Source organism: Galleria mellonella, unplaced genomic scaffold, assembly GCF_026898425.1.
Source record: "Galleria mellonella isolate WM207_F2 unplaced genomic scaffold, CSIRO_AGI_GalMel_v1 utg33, whole genome shotgun sequence".
NCBI lineage: Eukaryota > Metazoa > Arthropoda > Insecta > Lepidoptera > Pyralidae > Galleria > Galleria mellonella.
Window position 1 is genome coordinate 14,067,240 of NW_026442079.1, and position 24,554 is coordinate 14,091,793.

At 37.8% G+C, this 24,554-nt stretch overlaps 1 protein-coding gene across 10 annotated transcripts in view; it reads right to left on the minus strand.

Moving 5' to 3' along the window:
- Positions 1 to 2,762: 2,762 nt before the first annotated feature.
- The window catches only part of LOC113518684 (thyrotroph embryonic factor), a 73,958-nt gene continuing 52,166 nt past the window's right edge, over positions 2,763 to 24,554 (minus strand). For 3 of the 10 annotated variants that reach the window (XM_052896680.1, XM_031911397.2, XM_052896677.1), the window contains 6 exons: positions 16,739 to 16,875; positions 16,131 to 16,338; positions 15,893 to 15,996; positions 7,007 to 7,198; positions 5,962 to 6,095; positions 2,763 to 5,347 (listed from right to left, as the gene is read on the minus strand). In XM_052896680.1, the coding sequence (XP_052752640.1) occupies positions 6,009 to 6,095; positions 7,007 to 7,198; positions 15,893 to 15,996; positions 16,131 to 16,338; positions 16,739 to 16,875 (728 nt within the window). In that variant the 3' untranslated portion in view covers positions 2,763 to 5,347; positions 5,962 to 6,008. Of the gene's footprint in view, positions 5,348 to 5,961; positions 6,096 to 7,006; positions 7,199 to 15,883; positions 15,997 to 16,130; positions 16,339 to 16,738; positions 16,876 to 24,554 lie in introns of all 10 variants that reach the window. The other 7 variants (XM_031911398.2, XM_052896679.1, XM_052896676.1 and 4 more) reach the window with 5 other exon arrangements.

Genomic DNA, 24,554 nt, shown 5'->3' on the forward strand with positions numbered 1-24,554 from the left:
TTAGGTGAGCCGCAAGCTGGACTCCTTCATCACGTATGGGTCACCACTGTGCTTAGTTTGATGGGCTGCGTATATAAGGGATAAGAGGTAGCGTATTATAAACGTGAGAGCGAGTTTGTTTGTTATAGCACCAAAATGGCTTAAGCGATCACTATGAATTTCTATTATTATTCTGTTAATTCTTTTATTGTACGCACACTGCCCGCTAGTAATTAATGCTCCTTTCCACTCAGGTTTTGCTGGAAGAGAACTCTTACAGAGTCAAGCTCGCCTGTTGTACATCTTTATTTTATATATATTATATGTTGTAATTTTTTGTGTACAATAAAGAATAAATAAATATGAAATTTGGTATACGTTTTTTTTTTTTTTATACAACTTAGAATGGCAAACAAGCTGACGGCCCACCTGATGAAAAGTGGTAACCGTCGCCTATAGACATGAGCAGTACCATGGACATAACAGAGTATACTGTTTCCCCCATGCGTTGCCATTCCTGAGGACTCAGGTGTTATTCCTCTGTACCCAGTAAATTCACGCCATACGTGTCCTATACCGGTCAGTAAATTAATTTAATATCATCATGCCTGTTCTCCAGCAACCATTGCTCGATTTATAATTGTAGATATGCGAGTGTGGAACCGACATTGGAAATTTAAATCCTATTTTTCTATCCTGTCCTCTACAATTATTCACAGTTGTATATATCCTTAATATCCTTAAAAGTTCCCCTCGCCACTAATATTAATGTATTATTAAACTATTGCAATTTACCAGTTTACAGAATCCTTTCTGATTTTATAATAAGTACCGATATAAAGTTATACATTTTACATAGTTATACTTAGTGTGTTTCGATTTGTTATTAATTTCGTTCAGAGACTGTTTCTATTGTAATTTAAAAGAAAACTTGCTAACCTTTTCATTCAGTTCTGTTAAAACTAACTTACTTTTAACACTATACTGTCGGCTGTTACTCTTGCTGACGAAGTTTATTTCGTTGGTTCATTTAATCCGACATTTCTCTGATTCAGGTGTGTGTTTGCATGGCTGTGTTTCGGTTTGAAGGGCGTGAATTTACAGGGTACAGAGAAATAACATCTGAGTCCTCAGGAATGGCAACGCATAGAGTGTATCATGGGCGAAACAGTATACTCTGTTATGTCCATGGTACTGCTCATGTTTATAGGCGACGGTTACCACTTTCCATCAACTGGGCCGTCAGCTTGTTTGCCATTCTAAGTTGTATAAAAAAGTTTACGCTCGGCGGTAATCTTACCATCTGGTAGGTCGTATGCTCGTTTGCCCCCTATATTAAATAATAAAAAAAAAGGCAGAGGAACTGGCCCTCTAGACAAGTAGCAAGCGAATTCGTTGATCGACATCGCTAGCGAGTCCGTGAATTGGAATGAGACATCCGGTGTTGCTATCTCACGGACTCGCTAGCGATGTCGACTTCGACGACGAATTCGCTTGCCACTTGTCTAGAGAGCCTATAGTGTTATTCCCTAAAAAACTCGTATTTTACTGGTGTATTCGCGAGTGATTTAAGTACCTACATTTTGTATTCTGTAAGAAAGTTGCCACTTGGCTCCGGTATAGAACGGGCCACCCCTTCTTTTCCCGTGGGTGTAGTAAGAAGCAATTAAGGGATGTTAAAAGTCAAGGGATGGCCAGTAGCGTCCCTTTTAAAACATCACTAAAACCTAATTGCGGTGTACAACCTTGCTGCCAAGCGTGGCAACTACTGTCAAAACCCCCTAATAGGAGGAGGCCTGTGTTCAGCAGTGGACAAGTAAGACAGTAAGTACCACTTTGTTAAAATGGCGGTGCACTGGAGTAAATATGGCGCTATACTTACGAACGTACTTCTCAAAACTCAATACACTTCACTTGTCATTTCCAAAGCTTACTACTACCTCCCTATATACCTCTATATATCTTATATCTCTATATATATTTAAAAAACGAACAGTTAATCGTGCTTCAAGTCAAACTCTTCTCTATCCAAAGGATGCCTGGAAGAAATTGCTCTTAGCTATAAGGCCACTATTAGTCTTCTCACTGTGATCATTTCTTATAATTGTTTGTATTTATAATAAGTTTACTACTGTAATCTTTTGGAGGAAACAATAGAGAGTATCTATCTATATACTACTAAATTTTGCTACACATGAAAATATGCAAATTTGATGACGTGAAAATATATAAATAAAGTAAGTGAAGTGAGCAGTGAAATGAAGTGCGGAACTTTACAGAATAGGACAGTTGAATCCACAGGCACCATGCTTGTCTATTTGGAAGCTGTCAATTTTCAATGTGTTCTCAAAGTGTGCCATTCATGTATTGCAAGTAGTGGTGATGTAATGATATGTGGCTTATTTCTGTACGCTGGAGTGGGTGAAGGAAATGAAAACTTCATGTTGTGTGCAAGGTACTTTTACCACGATTTATTACATTAAACACCGATCGAGAAAAGGTATCAGCGGTTGAGAACACCTACTGGAGGCCATGAGGTCGCTAGCCGCTACATCCAGCGTTAATTTTAATAAAGTACTTACTGGTAACTACAGTCCATGTTATATTACGAGCTAGCGGGCCGCCGGCGGACCGCGCGGCCCCGCGACCGCACGGCCGTCCGGACGCGCGACCACGCGACCACGCCATTACGCGACCACGCGGACACACGACCACGCGACCGTACGACCGCGCGGCCGCGCGCCTTCGCGATCCCACACACACATAAAAAAAAAAACTAAACATAAATACAACAATTAACGTTTATTTCAATCCATAGAACCATATAAATTAAAATCAAACAAAATACTACTCGTACATTAAATCAATATGGTTTTATGTTGTTGCAATTTAGAGATGTTAACATTAGCTAATGACCTCGTCGGTGAGGGCATTTTATAAATAAGTAATAAATAAGGAGACAGAGAGGAGAGGTGCGAGGTGGGAGTGAGGCGCGGTCGACGGGCGCGGACCGGGCGCTGGGCCGGGGCGAGGTGTGGCGGGGCGGGGCGGGGCGGGGCGGGACGGTGCGGGATGGGGCGGTCGGGTCGGGTCGGGTCGGGTCGGGTCAGGTCGGGAGCGGTGCGACGGCGGGTGGGCGAGGGAGGGGACGGCGGCGCGCGCGGCGGCCGCGGCCGCGGCTCGAGCTCGAGCGCCGACATCGCAGGCGCCGCGTCGGCCCCGCCCGAACCACTTCACAGACACTTCACTCATAAAGTTAGGTATACATTACCACAATGTTCTTACATACGACTCCTTCTTATCACGATACCTTAATAATATAATATTACATCATTATACCCATATTACAATTTTCGGAGAAACAATTATATCATGTATGTATAGGTACCAATATACACAAATTGCATAATCCAATGTATATTTTTTAACAAACAAGATGGAATATCAAATGCCGCACTGCGCAGCCGATTAACATTAAGTTATAATACATAATATAATATCGTTTGATATGAAACAGTGCATTTCCAAATTTAACCTTCACACCTTTGTAGAATCCCTCACATGTAAATCTTTATAGAAAAAACATTTTATTGTTCTCGCTTTGTATCCATAAAATACTTTCAAATGCAACAACTTCTTAGTCTTAGTTATAAACATTAATTTTTCTTCAATTCATTAAACATTCAATTGACTCATTTATCAACGACAAAAACCTACAAAAATATATTATAACAATAGCACGAGTCAAATAGAGTGCGGAGGAAACGTCTAGGAGACGTAGTCAGTGCGTTAGGACGCGGCCGCGGGGACCTGTCCGCGGTGGCGGCGAGCGCGGCCGCCGGCGCCTGCGCAGCGCAGCGCCGCGCACAGCGCTTGCGCAGCGCAGCGTGCGTGGCCGCGCGCAGCCGCCGGCGGGCGAGCGCGGCCTCACTCTCTGGGAGCGGTGTAGACGCGGGGCGCCGATTATCTCTATATGCGGGTCCTACCCATATCGATACAATAACGCGAGTCTCTTTACAACTAAAAAAAATTATATAAACTTTCAAAAACGTTAACAACTACAGCCATAACAAAAATAGACTAATAACGACTACACTACGGAATCTACGTACTACTTAAACTATCCACTAAGTAAATTTGAAACGACACTAGTGTTATCGCTCTCTACGGAAACGACAGAGGGTATGTAACGGGGTAGGGAATCGCGCGAGGCGGCCCTGGGTCCCTTTTGGGATTTAATCTCATACGGAGCAGTCCTAAGAAGCGAGCTAGAGGGACGAGGGAGCAGCAAACGCGGCCGCGCCGGCGATGGCGCGGGCGCGGACGCGGACGCGGGCGTGGACCGACGGCGCGGCCCCGGACACGGCTCGCTCGGGCGCGGCGGCCACCGACGGCTCAGAGGAGAAGTTCCAGAAGAGGGGGACGGACGGGGACAGAGTTTACAACAGCGACGTTTTTTATAATACAGATTTCGAGTAGGTTCGAGTGTCCGGGGTGCGGCCGGGGGCCGCCCCGACGCCTTATTAAATCTATCTATATACAGACGCAGCCACTACATATTGCGAATGCGTACGCGAGCCACTTGAGCAAACTTGCGTGCGGCGGCCTGCTGCCACCGGTGCCGGTATCAATATAAATATTCAACAACATTAACTTATTACAATATCCGCACTCGGGTCGGACAGTCGCCGCGGACGCGACACGGACGCGACGGCGACGCGGCGCACGCTTGGGACGGGACACAACAATCACCATTCAAAAATAACAATTTCCATAAAATTTGGTCCATACGTCGTTGACTAACCCTGTTGAGTGTCGAACTGAGTCCGAGTGAAGGAATTAGAGACGACGACAGATCAAAGCTCGAGCGGAACTTTGGTTAAGATTTACCTATTAAACTAATTAGATAAACTTACGGTAACTGCGATATCTTTAATCCTATCTATGAACAACATGCGTCACGTGTACACTTATCGATTCGCTGAATGAGCAGCATAACTACACGATATAATATATTTAGTAATTATCACGTTCATTAAACAATATAACGTATAACGAAACAATATTCAGCAAATCGATAGTTTTACAAGAGAACGGAGGTGGCTGCGGACGAGCGAAGTGTGCGGCGCGCGAAACGACGGCGGCACACCCCGCCAGCCACCAGCGGAGACGGAGACGGAGACGGGGGCGACAGAACTTGTCGTACTGATGGGTGCGAACAAATTCGTATAGCATTACAAAGTAACATCAGTTTGATTTCTTAAAATTATGCGATAATGAAACAAGTAGAGCAATGTGTCCGGAGTCCGGAGGTGGTGGGCGGCGCGGGGAGGGGTCCGCGCGCGCACGCCAGTGTTGCGCCCGCGACCTGCACCAACACATTGGACAATTAGTTCATTTGAATTATCTATATACTATTCATCATCATCATCATATCAGCCGTTGACTGTTCGCTGCTGAATACAGGTCTATCCCATAAGAGAGCGTTTTGCCATTCAATATTAAGTCATAATAATATGTTGGGGGAAGGGATTACCAGTAATGGATTATAAAACTCCTTATCTATATCTGCCGTTAATCGCCTATTGCTGAACATAGGCGTCCCTCTGTCGGGGAGTTTTGGTAGTAATCACCAGGCTTAGAAGGCGTATTGGCAACCGCAGTTAGTCCTTGATGTTTTAAGAAGAGCGTTGCTGCCCATCCCTCGACTATTAAGTTCCCTTAGTCTCTTACGACACCCATGGGAAAGGAAGGGGTGGCCTATTTTATGCAGGAATCACACAGCGACGGATAAAACTCCTATATAATATCAGATAGACTTCTACACAGTTCCTCCTAGAAACCATTGTAGTTAGTTCCTGATGAATTCATCACCATGGGTCAACTGGCCTGATTTTGCTGTCAGTAGTACCCTGTCAGCGGATACTGATAGTGTAGACGGGGTTACTATTCCATTCTCATCCATTAACAAGGAATACTCACATGTCGTGTGGCGTGTTTGTGCTATGCGGGTAATTGGGAAGGGCCGCCTATACGTCCGCGTACTTTGATAACTTCTCACGGAGAATGTGGTTTTCTTTCTTAAGCAGTTCTACTTCTTGTCGCAGCCCCATGTTCTGAAAACGTTGAAAGTAAATTGCTATAATATATATAGACAATAATGGTAACGAATCACATCGATCTGAGTAAAGGCGGTAGGCTCGTCCTTTGCTACGTTGATTTCTAATATGATCAGCGAAATGTGGATAGGTCGAGCGTTATAATTGGCAAATGTCTTTTACTAGTGACCCCAATATAGTCATCAGCATGTTAGTTTATCTGGAATCCTATATAACAAGTACAAATAAACTCTAAACCATCAAAAGGAGTTTTTATTCTAATTTTTATTGAGGCTTCAGTACATGCGAGTGACTGTGCTAGCTTCATAGAGTGTTTGCATGTAAGGACTGATCAGTTAGACAGAGACTCTTTTGCCCACATATATGGGCGTTTAGTATTGCAACTGCCAGGTTGGCTATGACTATCGTCTTGAATTCTCTGTTTCAAGTTGTAAACCCGACCACATTCCACTCGAAAATGTAAAAGAGTTTCTATTTTATTACAGTATGTACAATTTGGTGACTGCTTAACATTAATAAGGTGAAAAATTTTGTCGAGTGGAACATGGCCAGATCGTAACTTGAATGCTATGACTAAATACGAAAGAGGGAGATCTTGTGCATATGTAGTCTGTAGGTTTATTTCATTATAAAATAAAAGTTCAGCATAAAGTAAGATTTTAAGACAAAACTAATGGCGTTTAGATGAACTACAAATTATAATATTTGCTTGATGTAAATGTTCGTGGCAGCAAAAAATATTCGCTTATTGGTCACCGCAGTCCAAGAATACTGTTACACCAGGTGTAAGTGTCGTAAAAATCTTGAGTTTTAGTACTTTATTTCACTGAAACAAAAATGAACGAGATAGTCCCATGCAGACGTTGCACAAAGTCTCCCTCTGGTGCACTTTAAGGTGAAACCCTCACCTCTTTCTCGAGGTAGCCAGCCCGTAGTGCGATCTGGTTCTCCTTCATGCGGCGCGCGTCGCGGGACCGCTTCGCCGCCATGTTGTTCTTCCGCCGGCGCGCCCAGTACTTGTCATCTTTGAGATCGTCTGGCACGAACTGCCGACGACGTCGATATGGGGTTAGGACGCCGCGCCACACACTCAAACCACCCTTCACCCGCCAGTGGAACACAATAGGCGTTTACGGCTAGTGCTACCACCCACTTGGTTACACGTGACGTGAGATACCACCACCAGTATACGAACACAATGACTGTCTTTATTAATTGATATTAGAACCCTATAATTCGACGAATTTTTATAATCGATACTATTAGTACCCTATAAATAATCGTTTTTATTATTTGATATTACTAGAATCTTATAATTGATCGTATTTTTTTTTATGAAAATCGTATATAATGACTTTATTACTAGATATTACTTTAACTCTATTACCTTTGTTTATTATTCGATGCTATTAGAACCCTATAATTGACTGTCTTTATTACTTGATATTAATGGAACCCTATAATTTGACTAATTTTTATAATCGATACTATGAGTACCCTATAAATAATCGTTTTTATTATTTGACATTACTAGAATCTTATAATTGACCGTATTTTTATCTTTTTTTTTTTAGTAAAATCGTATATAATGACTTTATTACTAGATAAATTAAATATATAAATATAAATATAATTAAAGTACTCTATTATAACCTTTGTTTATTATTCGATGCTATTAGAACCCTATAATTGATTGTTTTTATTACTTGATATTATAAGAACCCTATAATTGACTCATTTGATTATTTAATATTATTAGAACCCCGTCGAAAAGAATTTATTTATTTAAGCGATTTTAGTTTTTCTTTGGCTTTTTTTTTTGATGTATTTGAATCGTTTGAATGAAAAATATCAAAATATGGTATTTTTAAGAGATATATGCCGAATCGAATGTTACAAATTTTATATGACGACCGACATCTATAACATATTTTTAGAATCATAGACGCGGAACCACTAAAAAGGAAATAAACGATTAAGTATTGGTTAATACGATGATAAAAACAAGAATCACTACTATCCCGGTATAAATCATACGTGGGATAGCGAAAACATATCTATTGATCAATTAGTCCGCCATTTATCAAAGGGAAAGAATATTTAATATGCTTCATGAATTAATATGGTCCAGATTCGATATATATTTAATGGTGTAATATGGGGGGGGGGGGAGAAGGTTTGTTAGTAATGGAGACTAATAATCCCATTGCTAGTAATATACCCAACAAGGTCGACCTCTTCGTGGTTCCCCCTGGAAACTATCATGTTTATTTCCTGATGAATTTATCATGATAGGCTAACTGGCCTGTTTTTATTCTCATCGATCACCCTTCACTGGTGCTCCGCCGGCGTACCCTGTTAGCGCAGGCGGGGTTACCATTCTATTTACACCCATAAAAAAATAGTGTAATACGCGTATAAAATTTAATAAGAGAAAGAATAAGAAGTAAGCCTGACTATATCTAAACTCTTTTGTTTTTATAACTCATCCCATAATCAAAAGGCGCCATTTTGTGGTCTATTTGATCATGATAAATATCTTTAAGGCTTCTCCAATACTTGTTTTCTTCTATTTTATACTTTCATCATTACGTTTCATTAATGTCGTACTAATTTATTTAGTTAAAACTAACTGAATCGAAACTTTTAGATGCCAAATCAAATTAGACACCAAAATTGGTATTCTGAGTTAGTTACAATATTTTTTACGCAATTTATAATGGCTGACAAGCTGACGGCTCGTCTGATACAAAGTGATTACAGTCGCCTCTAAACGTGAACAGTATCACGGATATAACAAAGTATACTGTGTCGCCCATGATACCCTCTATGCGTTGCCTTTTTTGTACACCGTAATCTCATTTCCGATGTAAAAATATACATTGCGTAAATAGTTTTCCTTTTTATACCAATGATACATTTATAAAATTTTATCAATCGACATTTTAATATTGAGTTTTCGGTATTACCTTTTTCTTTTCGTTTAGTAAAGTAAAAAAAAAAAATTAAAAAAATAGTAACCATCGTCTTTACATATGAAACGATTTACTTAACATCAAAATATATAATATATCGTTCACCAATAGAATCAAATGTTTAAAATGTTTGTTTTAAATCTAACAGTTTTATAAATAAAATGGAGTTGTCCTGCAAATTGGTATCGTATGAACTAAACCTCTCAAATTTTGAAATATCCTAATGATAAGTTATCTCCTAAAGTTACAAACACAATGCGTGTTTTGCTGTTGCTTCGAGGGAGAAAATAGATGGATAGTATCAGATTGTATACAGGATAAGCAGGTCGTATAATACGAAAAAATGCTTAGCAAACAACTATTTGTAACTGCCTGCTGCAAATTGTTTATCAAACGTCTTACTTCATTTGTTTTTCACGTCCGTGATCCAGACATCGGAGGGCTTATCATGAAATATTTTCCGAAATTTCGGAGCCGAATAAAACACAAATTTGATGTTAAAATTACATAATACTCGTACATACCGTTTAAAATCTTAAAAAATATTAAATTATCGTTTCTTTGGACTAATATGGTAAGATTTATGTCAAATGAAATATTAAGCTCAATTTACTGGACCGATTTTGGTACGAACAAAAAACACGAATTTGAGTCCAAAAAGTCGGAATTTAATTTCGTGGTGGACCCCCAGGTAAAGTCCCCCTAGATATATAATAGTTTGTGTCAACAATTAACAAATTTACATATTTAAACAATTTTTAAAACTTATTTTTTAAATATATTTATATATATTATATCTTAACCCTAATATAAACAAGCAAAAAAGATTGTTTGTTTGAACAAGCTAATCTCTGAAACTACCAATTGAAAAATTCATCTTGCAATTTTTATTATTATTTTATATGATTATAAACTATTTAACATCTTTGTATGATCACGGATGAAGCCGCGGGATTTAAATTGTTTTTTGTTATAAGATATATCGATATTAGACAGTCAATGTGTAAGCAAACGGTTGTTTTTATTTGCATTATGAGTACTAACAAAATTGTATCTCATTCACTTGTACCCAAGTCTTTAAGGCATATTTACAAACGTTTTAAACTTTTTAGTGCAATATTTCTTTCATTTCGATTTCACTGTTGGAGGGCAATTTAAATGTGGAACAACAAACGGTCAGTTTTTAAATTAAATCTACTTATTAAATTTTTTTAAATCACTTAAATCAATTACATTAGTCATACATATTAACAGAGTTTGTATATTAAATAAAAATTAAGATAAAATAACACATGCCCTCATGAGAAATTCGAAAAATAAAAAAAAGATTTAAACTTCGAATGACTTGAGTCTTAATTTCAAAACCGCATCTGGTGGTAACTCAAAATGAAGTTAGTTACAAAGTGAAGGTATTGTATATTTTCGTTCTTAATTTAAATTTATTTGCAACAAAAGAGAAATAAAATGCAATTTTAATAAAATACAAGTGAATATCTAATAATTGTTCATTCACTAAAACAATTGGTGTTTTATTAAAAAAAAAAATATTATTTTGTAGGAATATTGAAAAATCGATTATTTGTTACTTAATTATTTACTCTGTATTTCATGTTCAGTGGAGAGGTGGCATTGTAGAGTTATATATTGCAAGTACCGAGAGTAAATAATTAAAACAATCTATTTAATTTAAAAGTGAACTCAAGCATTCGTTATCTGAAGCTTTAGTAAACAAAAATATCATTTTTCGGACAATTTTATATAATTGGAAGAGTTTATACATGGACTATGGGAGATTATCAACGTGTAATCGAATTACATACATTGTAATCGCAACAGTATCGTTTCCAAGAATCCCCGTTTGTTCAGTTTCATATTATATCCACAATTTGATGACAACTGTAGTTACTGGTACAATATAAGGGCGCGTATTCACCGATAGAAATCCCGAAATTACCCGAATGACACAATTCAAAAATCACCCTTAAATCTCTTTACATTAAGAAATACGTTTCAGTGCAGGAAAATTATGCTTTAAGTAAATACACGCCTTTATATTGAATGTTAGGTGATAACAACTAACGCCATCTCTTAGAAGTAAGACGAATTACAGAGTAAGTATCTTTAGAGGCCTGTGCAAACGAGAGACAATCCTCTCGTTTATCAAAATAAAAAAAAACATACAAAAAATAAATATATTTGGATCCTCACATACTGAAGTAGCAATTGGACGCGTTGTGATAGTACAGAAGGATCTACGTTCTCGTCGTATTTATCACCCGATGATTTTTTGGGAAAAATATTAAGTAACAATTTTAGAACATTTCTTTATAATTTCGATTTCATTCATACTCATAGGCATAAAAGCATACGAAACCTCCGTTGACATAAAGAAACATTTTATTCTCTGGGAATATGAAGTCTCTCGTTTACTCAGGTTCTGGGAATGAAGTGTTTTTTATACGTTGTACAATATGCATATGTATGTATACATGGCAAATTCTAATAACTACATGTTAGTATATATTTGATGAAGCGTTAATAAGCTGGTGCCATGCTGTGTCAAGCTAGATTCACATTCTGTACAATCATTGCATACATTTATTTAGGGACTTCTATATTTGTGTGATAGAATCCGAAACGAGGATATCCGCAAAAGTACCAAACCGACATAGCCTAAAGGATAAGCAAGCTGAAATGGCAACGGGCTGGTCACATAGCTCGAAGAAACGGTTACTGATGGGGAAGAAAAGTTCTTGAGTGGTGCCCCGTACGGGTAAACGTAATGTAGAACGACTCCTCCATTAGATGGAGGACCTCAAATGCATTGCAGGGAGTCAGTGGATGCAGGTGGCTCAGGATTATTCCTTATGGCAGTTTATGGGGGAGGCCTATGTCCAGCAGTGGACGGGTAATGGCTTGAATGATAATGATGATATTTGTGTAACAAAAAAATATTCGTACATAATAAATAAGGAACTTTTGTACAGAAAAAGGCATAAAATAGACATGAATAAATCATTCAAAATCGTAAGGTTACTTTGACCCAATAATCTAATAACTTGGGAACAATTCAACAATTACATAATTTTCACCGCAAAGTTCCTACGGGGAAGACTCTCAAGTTCCATTGGTTACTGGACTTTTGATCCTTCACACCGGATGTTTTTAAACGTTTACAGATTCATTTCAATGAATTTCATATATTGTTTTAGCCAAGAATCTAAAACTAGAAACAATTTAACAATTAACAATGTTAACGAACAAGTTCCCATAGGTTCTTTAGGCGAAGACTGTCAAGTTGTATGAATCATTGAATTTTTGATTACTTTCCAACATACCGGGTGTTTTAAAACGTTTATGGATTTATTATAAAAGAATCGATTGCTAATTGTAAGTACAGGTATGATACAGGCAGTAAAAGAAAAATCCAACACTTAGCTCTTCGGAATCCAATACATGGGATATCCATTCTGTTCAAATGAGGACCCAGTGCATGGTTTTTAAAGTGAATTTAGTAGAAATCAGCCACAAATTCAATTACAAGCATGTTTGCTATGCTAATGTAGTTATTATGCCAAATGAAGTATACTATAAAGTAAAAAAAAAACCATTCCAAAATATCATAAGAGAAAAATTAAGAGACTATGTCAAAATAATACCATGGCCGGAGAGAATGAGATAATAATCTCTGTTTTGTGGGATTACAATCTAGCCCAGTGGTGGGAAGTAGATGAGTTTTTATAACGATGCTGAACCATAATGCATGATTTAATGATTTAGTTTTCTACTTTGATTTAGCTTTATATATATAAGGATATGAAATATAATATGTGAATCCAGCTTTATGTGAAAACTGTACCTAAACGTGGTGTGTATGTTTGTGTGTATGTGTGTTTAAAGAAAACCAAGATATAAACATCGTATGTGTAGAGTGATTCGATATTGGGTGTTTCAATCAGCACATACATAAAACATCGTAACAGTCTAGTTCCCAGTTTCAGATATACATCCAGTCACATAACAAACTCTGTTTTGGGAGTGCTCTACCAGTAAAACTAAACTGAGTATGGATTAAGAAATGACATGAAATTGTGAACCTAGGCTAGGGCGTACCCCAGAGGCGACGCGCAGGTGCAAAAAGTATTAAGAATGAAAGTAGATGGCTATAAGAGGAGAGGAAGACCTAAAAAGACATGGATGGATTGTGTGAGGGACGATATGTCCAGAATAGGAGTGAATGCGGAAATGACTGGGAATAGAAAAGAATGGAAGAGGAAAACATATTACGCCGACCCCAAATGATAGTTGGGATAAGGGTAGGAAGATGATGATGATGAAATTGTGAACCTCGTACGCTAATATTACGCTTCTAGCCACTAACTTGGTATAGAACACAGAAGATTTTTCGTCACTTTTCGAAATATGTTTCTTTAGAAAATATAATCCGTTTCTCCGATAAAATACTTCAAGGGAACTAACAATTTAGAATTCATCCAGTTTTTATTTGAAAAACCAATATTTCGTTCACCTTGTGCTTTCAGTTCGACAAAATTTGGGAAATGAAAAAGCCAAAAATGGAAGCGCTCTAAATGCGTTAGAAGCTTGATGACGTAGCATCACGTGTGGAGTAAACTTTCTTGTATAGAACGATTAACCATAAACTTTCCTATATTTTGGACTTTGTCCAAATTGTTGAAGCGAACAATAATATAGATTTTCACAAAATGGTACTTGATTCAGTAGAAGAACATTTGGCTTAGTAAATTAAAAAAAAAACACGACTGTACTGCCGTAAAACGAATTATTTAAAAAAAAAATAGTCATTCGATACAATGTAAGGCTTCTAACGAATCTGTTCAAGCATTTAAAAGTTATGGAACAATAAAGCACCAATATACTCCTCTTTTTAGCCATGTAGTCTCAGCATTGAATAGGCCACCCCTTTTTTCCCCATGGGTATTTTTTTATACCACTGAGGTGGCAAACAAGCATATGACCCACCTGATGGTAAGTGGTTACCGTAGCCGTTACTGGGTGTCGTAAGAGGCGACTAAAGGAGGACAAGGGATGGTCAGCAGCGTCCCTTTTAAAACATATCCAAAGCCTAAGTGCGGTTGGCAATCCGCCTGTCAAACGTGGCAACTACTGAGAAAACCCCCCCAAGGGGGATACTTATGTTCAACAGTGGACAGTTACAGATTGAAATGTTGATTATACTACTCTTTTGGACAGTCGTATAAGAATAAATTTGTTGTTTCCCTATATCGACTAACATAACCAAGCAGCACGAGCTTTAGTCACATTGGTATTTAAATTTATTTTATTTTTTATTTCACTGAGTCTTTATGCATAGTAAATTCTGGTTGTCCGTAAGAGATTGCTTTTAGCGCTTAAGAGCTTGTTATTATTATTCTGTAAACAAATTTATACTCTATGCCAAATAAGCAAAGACAAAGGCGAGTTGGAAGTCGTGCAAATGCTGAGTTTCCAACATTTACAATATGAGAATTTGGTCCACTCCAGTACAGTGTATGCTATTCAGTTTACGAGTTAGAAGTGTTTTATAAATCAGACTTTATTGCGTCGATACTAATAAATAAAGTACGTAAAGAGAGAAAAAAATTAATTAATAAAACATTACACTATTTCACATTGTTTTCTTTTTTTATTCACCGGCCCTGACTCCGTACGAGTTTATTTTCAAACACATCGAATTAAACTACATATAGTTGAATTAGGATTAGTATTGTACGCCTTAAGTTTACTACTATTTATTTATTTATTTAGTACTATTCAATGGAAACAAGCAAAGCCAGATAGATGCGAATAGAAACTTTATTTTCAAGAGATAAGGTTGCATGTACCGTTTGTCGAGTATTTGTTTAAAGATTGCTTGTTATTTTAGATTGATTACTTTATATCGTTAAATTTATTAATTGTCTTGCTTATTCCTTATATTGTATAATGCAAATAAAGTATACTCATTCATTTATACGACTGTCATATTTCATTATTCTATGAAAAGTTATATTTATTTTTTAAAATCAGAAGACAACCAAACCAAGTACCGAATTGTCTCGAAAAAAACGTGACAAAATTTGTTGATAATTTATAACGAATCCAATAATAAGATTATTGTTTCTCTCAGCATGTAAAGACGATCCGCTTGCAATATGTCAATGGATTAATTAAAAAAAAAAAAACTCTAGAGATAACAGGAAAAACGTGAGAGAAAAATAATCTCAGACGGTCAAGCGATGGAACACGTGAGATTGCAGATTCTATTACTTTTTTTTAATAAACTAAGCAAAACTATGAAATCCCAGAAACTCGTTAAATAGAAAGTGACTGGAGAAAATGCTGATGTGGTCATCATTTTATGTATGTGTGATTCTACTAACGATAGACACAGATAAAGATAGACGACGCAAATGTTTGAAACTATATGAGAACTAAGCATGCCACCTCTATATTTCCATGCTGTGATGTTACATAAGCGGTTTAGTGTTAGCAAATTCCCATCAGTATCAAAGCTTTTCGAAAACACTATTCTTAAGACTGTTTTTAATAATTTTTTAAAATGTCCTTGTCCTCTGTAGGAACTCCTAATAGAACTTGAGCTGGAGTTCAAATGTCTTGAGCAAAAAAAAAAAACAATATGTTAATCACATGCAGTTGCGACATCTATTTAAATCCATATCTGTGGCTCTAGTTAGTGTGTGGAGGTGTGTGTGTGTGTGTGTATGTGCGAACATCGCCGCTCCCCGCAGGCAGTCGCATCATGCCGCTAGGAATGATCAGCGCACTAACTTCATTTACCTGTTTCCGGGACTTCTTGATCATCGGCTGCGGCTTCAGCTCCTCATCGGAGAAAGCACGCGTCCGGGGATCAAAGTCACGCCCCGACGACGCCATTGAAAATGCTGTAACGTCATATCAGCTTATCATTGGTATACTTCTGAATTTCCATGTCAAGTCAATGATTTTGTAATTTAATCAATTCTTGTAAACGTGTAATAGTAACGAATTGTGACAGTTTAATGGAGTGAATACTTACTGGAGTCTGCGGGCGAGAGCGGAGGGTTGATGGTGTCTGGGCTCATGCAGTCGGAGGGGGAGGGCGACCGCTCGCGTTTGGTGACCGGCGCCTGGAGGCCGAGCGCGAGCCCCGCGCCGGGCCCGAACGCCGAGCCGCCGAGGTGCGCGCCACCCAGCCCCTCGCCCGGCATGCCATTCTCCGACAGGAACTCATCTAGGTCCACGTACTGCAAACCAACAAAGGACAAAGTCACACGCCGCCCGCCGTCCGCCGTCCGCGGGCGCGACCCGCACCACGCATGTACAGCACACGCTTATGCTTTGCGATAACAGAACATTAGTGCGTGTGACGGTACAGACAGTAAATGGTACATGCACAGCAAGATATCATGGTAACAGTCGCAGTGGCAGTTCGCTCGCAAAATTTAAGTCTAATCTAAACTTAACTACAATATAATACTAACACAGGACATGATGGTGGGGTAAGCGACGAATGGATTGCGAGGACGATGGGTGGGAACGCGAAAGCAACTCTATTACCTAGTGCGGGTGGCAGCGGTTAGGAAGCCGGTGAGAGACGCACACGACACTCAACACGCAGTAGGTAATAAAGTGGCGATTACTGACTTCTTGTACCTTGAGATCAGGGTCGTAGGGCAGCGTCTTCTCCCAGAGGTTTGGGCCGAGGAAGGCGGCCTGCGCGTCCCACAGCTCATTGTCATCTTTCTTGTCCTCGAGTGCGTCTTTACTGTTCACCGACTTGCCTGCAACAAGAAGGGCATGATGCCGTGACTGCGGGCCGGCTGCGGCACGCGCGTGCGCCCGCGCAGGCTAACACTGACACAACGCAACGGCGCCAGCCAGCTTCTATGCGGCCTTGCCCAGAACGTGAAGCAGGACTCGCATATCGTACAAGCGCGGCACTGTGGCCCCGTGCACACGGCATGTAAGCATTTGCCCGGCACTGTTGTTGTCAGTATTATCCTGAGATAGACGTGACTTACGCGCAAACATACTATAGGATCGTATGAAATATTGTCACGAGTAAAGAATACACAGTTCGCTGAGCGTTTAATACATACGGACAAAGAACAAACTCCTGACTTTCGTTTCGCAATTGCATATAAATGAAAAACACAAAATAGTAATTGAGTAAATGAAATAAGTAAGCTGGTAAGAGAAATTAGAAAGAGAAGAGAAATAGAAGCTAAAACAATATTTTTCTGAAATATTGTCTGTCTGTACGTTTGTTCCAGCATCATACGAAAACTGCTGCACCAAATTGGATCACAGTTGTGTACTTGAAGGTCTAATTTAAAATTTGATGTAAGATTTATCTTAACACGCTATCTAGAAGAGTTTTATTCCGGTAATTTTGTTCCTTTTGCAATCCACGCGTATGGAGTAGAGAGCGAAGAGCTAGCTGGACATAGGCTAGCTAGTATTCCAATAAATTACTACGTCAGTTATATCAGTAGGTTGCCGCAGTATATCCCTGCCCCACTCTCGAGACGACCTTACCCTCTTTGCAATTTGGATGTAATCGCTGGAAAATCAAATGAACTGCAATTTTAGATACACACACAAAGTTGCATGTGTATAGACGTCATCTATCAATGTAGTATCGATGGATCTCATGTTTTTGTTCGAGAGCAATAAGGTGGTGATAGCCATAGAATGGGCCATCCCTTCTTGTCCTGTTGGTGTCATAAGAGGCGAATAAGGGTTACTTATGATCAAGATACGGGCAGCAGAGTCCCTCTTAAAACATCGTAAAAATCTAACTCGCTTGCCAAACGTGGCAACTGTTGGTAAAACCTCCCTTATGAGTGAGGCCTATGTTCAGCAGTGGATATTTAACGACTGATACAAAGACGAGGATGGAAGGGGTTGTTAGTGGTGCGGACTATCAGTCCCATTGCTAGCAATACGAGTATACCCTGTCGGGTCGACCTTCACGCGGTTTCTCCTGGAAGCCATCGTGCTGAATTCCAGGTGTATTCGTCACGACGGGCTAACTGACCTGCCTTTTCGTTCTCACCTATCCTAACATGCCTCACTGGTGCCCCGCCAGCGTATACCGTTAACGCAAGCGGGGTTACCATTCCATTAATATCTATTGGAAAAATTTTGATACAATGACGAATAAGTTGTACAGAATTATGTAAAACTTGCTTAGAAAAACATAACTATCTTATCTATTTCTGACATAAAATAAAAATATAAAAATACAGTTGGTTATAAATAAAACCTGATATGCATATCTAACGTCACGAGTGTAAGGCGATTCGAACACGATTTCATTCAACAATTAGTTCTAATGTTGAAAAAACAGCTCGTCAAGTTAAGAACGCGTTTTACTATATACCTAACCTAAGAATGAATTCGATTAGCCATTTTAAAATTTATACTAATCTACATAAGGTATATTTTTTAAAAATTTTAAAATGAGGCTAATATCGCTAAAAGGGGTAAAGCATCAATGCGATAACGTTGACTTTAAAGTAACAGAACGTATTACTGGAGGTTCTAAGCTGATTGCATTTTTTAGGTTAGGTAATAGTTTAGCCAATTCCGAATATACATTGGCATGCAATGATTCCTTTTAGAATTTAGTGTTGGAAGATTCTATACAAATTTATACAAATCCCCTTACTAACAGACTATAACTTAGATGTACAGCTAGCAATGTACCGTCATCAGGTCGACCTCCTCGCGGTTCCCCCTGGAAACCATCGTGGTTAACTCTCATAGATGGGCTAATTGACTTATGTTCATCCTCACCTATCACCTCTCACTGGTGCCCCGCCAGCGTATACCGATAGCGCAGGCGGGGTTACCATTCTATTTTCATCCATTAAAAAAAAACTTAGATGTACATTTATTAATTCACAGACAAATATTTATAATAAATTGAAGTGACTGTACTGTATGTAGACTGATATGGCAATGGGCTGGTGAGATAGCTCGAAGAATAGACAACCGATGGGGAAGAAAGGTTCTCGTTTGGCAATCAAGTATAGGTAGAGTAGGACAGTCCTAGATGAAGCGACGGTCTCAAGCGCATTGCAGGGTGTCAGTGGATGCAGGTGACTCGAGACCGTTCCTTATGGCAATCTATGGGTGAGACCTAAGTTCAGCAGTGGACAGTTAACGGCTGAAAGGATGAGGACGAGTGTACCTTGCCTATGCAAACTATTTCGATCCCTTAATTCCTAATTCTTTCATGAGTGCAGTACAAAATTGTTTTCTAATAATTGGCAAAAAATTGGATTCTATATTCTTTATTGTATACAAAATATAATGTTAACCACAGTTCATTTGAAATATAATGTACAAAGGCGAGCTTATCTCTAATAAGGGATTTCTTCCAGCAAAACCTTTTCATGTAAATTGTATGTTATTTTAAAAATAAAAATAGGCTGTCATACGATCTGCATACATTGTATTAACACATAAGATACACGAAGAATAATACAAACTACACTTTTATTATAAATTACATAAAATACATAAACCCTATAAACATACACACATATATATATATATATATATATATATATATATATATATATATATATATATATATACAAACATACATACACATATACATAATACGTCAGCATAGTGATAAGTAATGCTCCTTTAGACGACGCTTAAACATGCCTATACTTATCGATGCCGATACAAGATTGAAGAGTAGGTTGACCTGGTAATGAAAAGTGGCAATCGTATTATAAGAAGGTTATTAATATATAAAATTGATACTCTTATTGTTTGATGGAAAAAAAAAATTCGAAACGGACGTTTTATTTCAATTAGAACAAATAGCAACAGATATGGAACAGATTTGGAGTAATCGAGACCGGCGTCACGTGGCTAGACGCGAGAGCCTAGGGCGCGCAGTGACCAAGGGCGGGCAGGTACAGCGACCACCTCGCTCCCACAACGTGACAACGAGTTAACTGGACAGAAATAGATTATATTGTTTTCAAATTTATTGTTTGTATTTATATCAATGGTTTCATTAAAGTTATTCTTTTGGGGATTTATTAGCATAGACGTGGATTTGAACAGGTGGCGGAACTCCACTGAAAAATGTTTTGGGAATCGACAAAAACAACAGTAGGCAATCTGGTGCGAGTCATATTGAATTTATGATTTATATCAGTTTTACTTACATATTCGAATTACATACATATTGTTTATTTATTTATTTAAACTTAAATGCACAGTAAAATTCTATGTACATTTGGCGGCACTTAACACCGGACGGTGCTCTCTACCAGTCAACCATTAGGCAAACAGAGAAATACGTAGGCGGTGCATCATTGAATAGAGGGAAAATAAAGCAATACTTGATAAATTCAGATAATATAAACATACACATAATATATTAAATAAATATACACATACAATAAATACATATTATGTATTACAATTATTTAGATTACATAGTTAAATCAGTTGGGCGATCGTGATGTTACCAATATAAATAATAACAACTACAGGTGAAATTCTTGAAGAGATTACAAAGAGGGTTTTGAAGTCGATAAATATTTTTTATAACAACATAGCAACTAATTTTGTATTGCCCCATTTTAAATAATAAAGTACCTTATTATATAATGAAATACACAGAATCTTTAATATTGTAAATATATATATATATATATATATATATATATATATATATATATATATATATATATTTTAGAGTAACAATAGAAACGAAAGAAATACTAGCAAAGAAGTAGCAGTATCACTTATAACGCGTCTAACTTATTACAGGACTTTGCCTGTAGTTGCCACGCTTGGCAGGCGGGTTGCCAACCGCAGTTGGGCTTTGGAGATGTTTTAAGAGGGATAGTGTTGCCTATCTCTCGCTCTTCTTTAGTCGGCTCTTACGAAAGGAAGGGGTAGCCTATTCTATGCTAGTCGATGTGCTCACACCGTGAGTACATCGAATGAACGTATTTATCTGTACAATATCATTTTTTATACAACCACTACTTTTTTACGTCACAGTTACTAGCTACGGTTTTTTGTATCGTAAAATAAGTAACAAGTCGATTTTGCTTCGCAAAAAACGCCATCAGTCGTTAGTAAGCTCACAATTTTTATTTTTAAATAACTAAAAGCTTTGATCGATGACGATATATTTAACATTATTTTCCAAGAATGTCTTTCCGAAATTGGTCGTGTCCTAGGGTGGGCATTAGACTATTCTGGGGTGGGCACGGGCCCATCCGGCCCCTTATTTAAATACGCCCACAATTCGAATTTAAAATGAGGTATTGTGTGTCTATAAGATTTGATTTCTAACATAATAATCAGGATTTTTTCTTACTTCTGAAAATTGGTAAATTCGATCAGTACGAACTTAATATAGAAGCAACATGAAAACTGTGTGGTCCCGGCATAGAATGGGGTTTCCGTTGGGTGACGTAAGAGACGATTAAGGCGACTTAATGCTGGATAGATAGGCAGCAGCGCGCTTAAAAAAAACATCATAAAATTTTAATTGTGATTTCCAAACAATCTGCCAAGCGTGGCAACTACTGGCAAAACCTCCCTTACGAGGGAAGCCCATGTCCAGCAGTGGACAGTTTATGGCGGATAACAGGATCATACTGTACTAATTACAAAAAAGATAACAAGAACAGGGCAGATTTGGCGACATATTTAGTTTCTATATAAAATAAATAGCCAATTTGGAGATTAATTTTTTATTTATTTTCCCATATTATTTAAAACGTTATCGATTGTACCTAATATTTTCCGTTAATCTAAAATTCGCGTCTGTATAACTTATTAATTATAATTAATACACATAGATTGAAATGAGGAGCGACGTCTGCCGTGATCCAAGGCAAGCCGGTGCATTTGCATAGCTTGTCCGTCATTATTTATATATAATAATTATTTACCTTCTCTTAAAATATTGCTTTAAGTGTGATGCAGATGGAGGAACGGATTTTTTTTTATAATATAGATCGATTTAAAAAAAATTCATTACAACTACTTTTTTTTTATTTTATACAAATTTACTAATAAATTTAGGGTTGCTAGTAGATTAGGGACTCTTTTATGGGAAATATAGGTTGCTGTGTGATCCTGGCATTGAATGAGCCAGTTCTTCCTTTCCCATTCAAGAGGCGACTTAGGGAAGACGAGAGATGGGTAGCAGCGTTCCTCTTAAAACATTTCCAAAGACTATCTGTAGTTGCCAATCCGCATGCTAAACATGGCAACTACTGGCAAAGCCCACCTAGGGGAGGCTTATGTTCAGCAGTGGACAGTTAAAAGCTGATATGGTGATGATGAAGTAAATTTTAAATATTAGTTTTAAATAAATGGATTTGTTGCGGTGAGTTATTATATTTGTATGAGAAACAAAAGGTTTAAAATATATGTATTTAAAACTAGCAGTATCCCGTGACTCCGCCCGCGTGAATCAGTCCATAAGGTACCCTATGTACTAAATTTCATTCAAATCTGTTTAGTAGTTTTTGGATGACATAACAACAAATATCCAAACATGCATCAAACTTTCGCATTTACAATATTATATGATTATAATTGTGTGAATGTATGTTTTTTGTAAATAAATAAATAAATAATTATTTTTCCATCCTTCAATATTGCAGTCTAGAGCCAGCTGCGCGCTCGCACGAGTACGTACCTACTGTTTACTTCGTGTACAGTCTTGACACAATAATCACCGTGGGAACAGTATGCGATGCGGCTATATTGTCCGCCATATTGTTTCCTATTGAAAAAGTACCGGTATAGGGTTGCCAAATCTACATTTTATATAAAATTCAATTGCGAATCAGTAATTTTTAGTTGCACAACAAACTGAATTACTTTCCTTGTTTCCGTGTAATAAAGATCTTTTGTAAATAAACACTATTATTTTTTTTTAAAGGAAGCGACTTGTCAGCCAAACACTAATGGATTAATTTTTATGATTATAACTATATTTTATTATCAAATATCTAGGGTAATATTTAAACCAATGTATCAATTTACAGTTCCAATGATGATTTTGTACTCTTTTCGGTGGAACTTTTGTTTTTTCAACGAGCCCCTTCACCTCTCGATACGACACGACACCAACATTTTCCTTGATCTGCCTGATGTAACTATACCTTGGTCTCTCCCTTCCCCTCTTTCTATCTTACCTTCTATTACAATATTATAAGTTCGCCGTGTCGTATCAAGTGTCCTAACATTTTTTCCCTGCTAACCTCAATACTTCTTAGATTAGTAATTGACCTAATTTTCCATTCCCTGTATTTTTAACACAAAGATATTATCACTCTGTGCACGATCTTATTTTAATAGTATGATATAATACATGACATTAATCTGTGACAGTACATCAATAGGTAACTTGACACGAGTTGTCAATGTCAAGAATTATTAAGAAATACCTTAAAAGTCTATTAATTAATTACACGAAGAACTTCCTTATGAGAATATTTACTCTTTAAAGATATGCATCACAACCTTTGAAAAGCATCTGTAATAATTTACATTATACTATTGTAAATTATTACTGATTCTTAATTATTATTTTTTATACAACTTAGAATGGCAAACAAGCTGACGGCCCACCTGATGGAAAGTGGTAACCGTCGCCTATAGACATGAGCAGTACCATGGACATAACAGAGTATATTGTTTCGCCTATGATACCCCCCATGCGTTGCCATTCCTGAGGACTCAGGTGTTATTCCTCTGTACCCAGTAAATTCATGCCATATCCCACCCTTCAAATCGAAACACAGCCATGCAAACACAATTGCTTCACGGTTGAAACACGAAAGGAACAGAGGTATCCAAGCAATCGACTTTTGTACAATCTCCCTCTGGTAATAATTTATTTTATTACTATTTTAACTAAGATTTAAAATATTTCCCATTAAAACTGGAAAGAAGAAATGTTCTTTTCCGAATTAACGACATAAGGAGAATTTTACTTGTTTATAATCACCACTACCATTTGTATAGTAAACTTTAAAGACATTGTAAAAAAAAAAATTTAGAGACTAAAGAAAAATATTTTGTACGTCGACAACCCTAGCTAGTGGGGGTAGAAGACAGCGGTGGGAGCGGGTAAAGGAAGCGGGAAGTAACCCACTTGTTAGATTACGTGCGCATGCTCCGCCACGCTTTCCTCGCGTTCCGCGCGTGCGCCGCCCGGCACGCACACAAACAACCAGCCCGGTCCACGTTGCACAACCACATACGCAATATAATATTTATTTACAGTATTTGTCGAACACTGAAAACTTGAGGTGAACAAACAAATTATGTAAACATAAATTACCCCACACTCAACATTGACAACACGAGATAAAAACTATTGGAAGTGTAGTGCGATCTATCAAATTTTTGCATTCATTCTAATGTGTTACTTTAGTAATATTTAAAT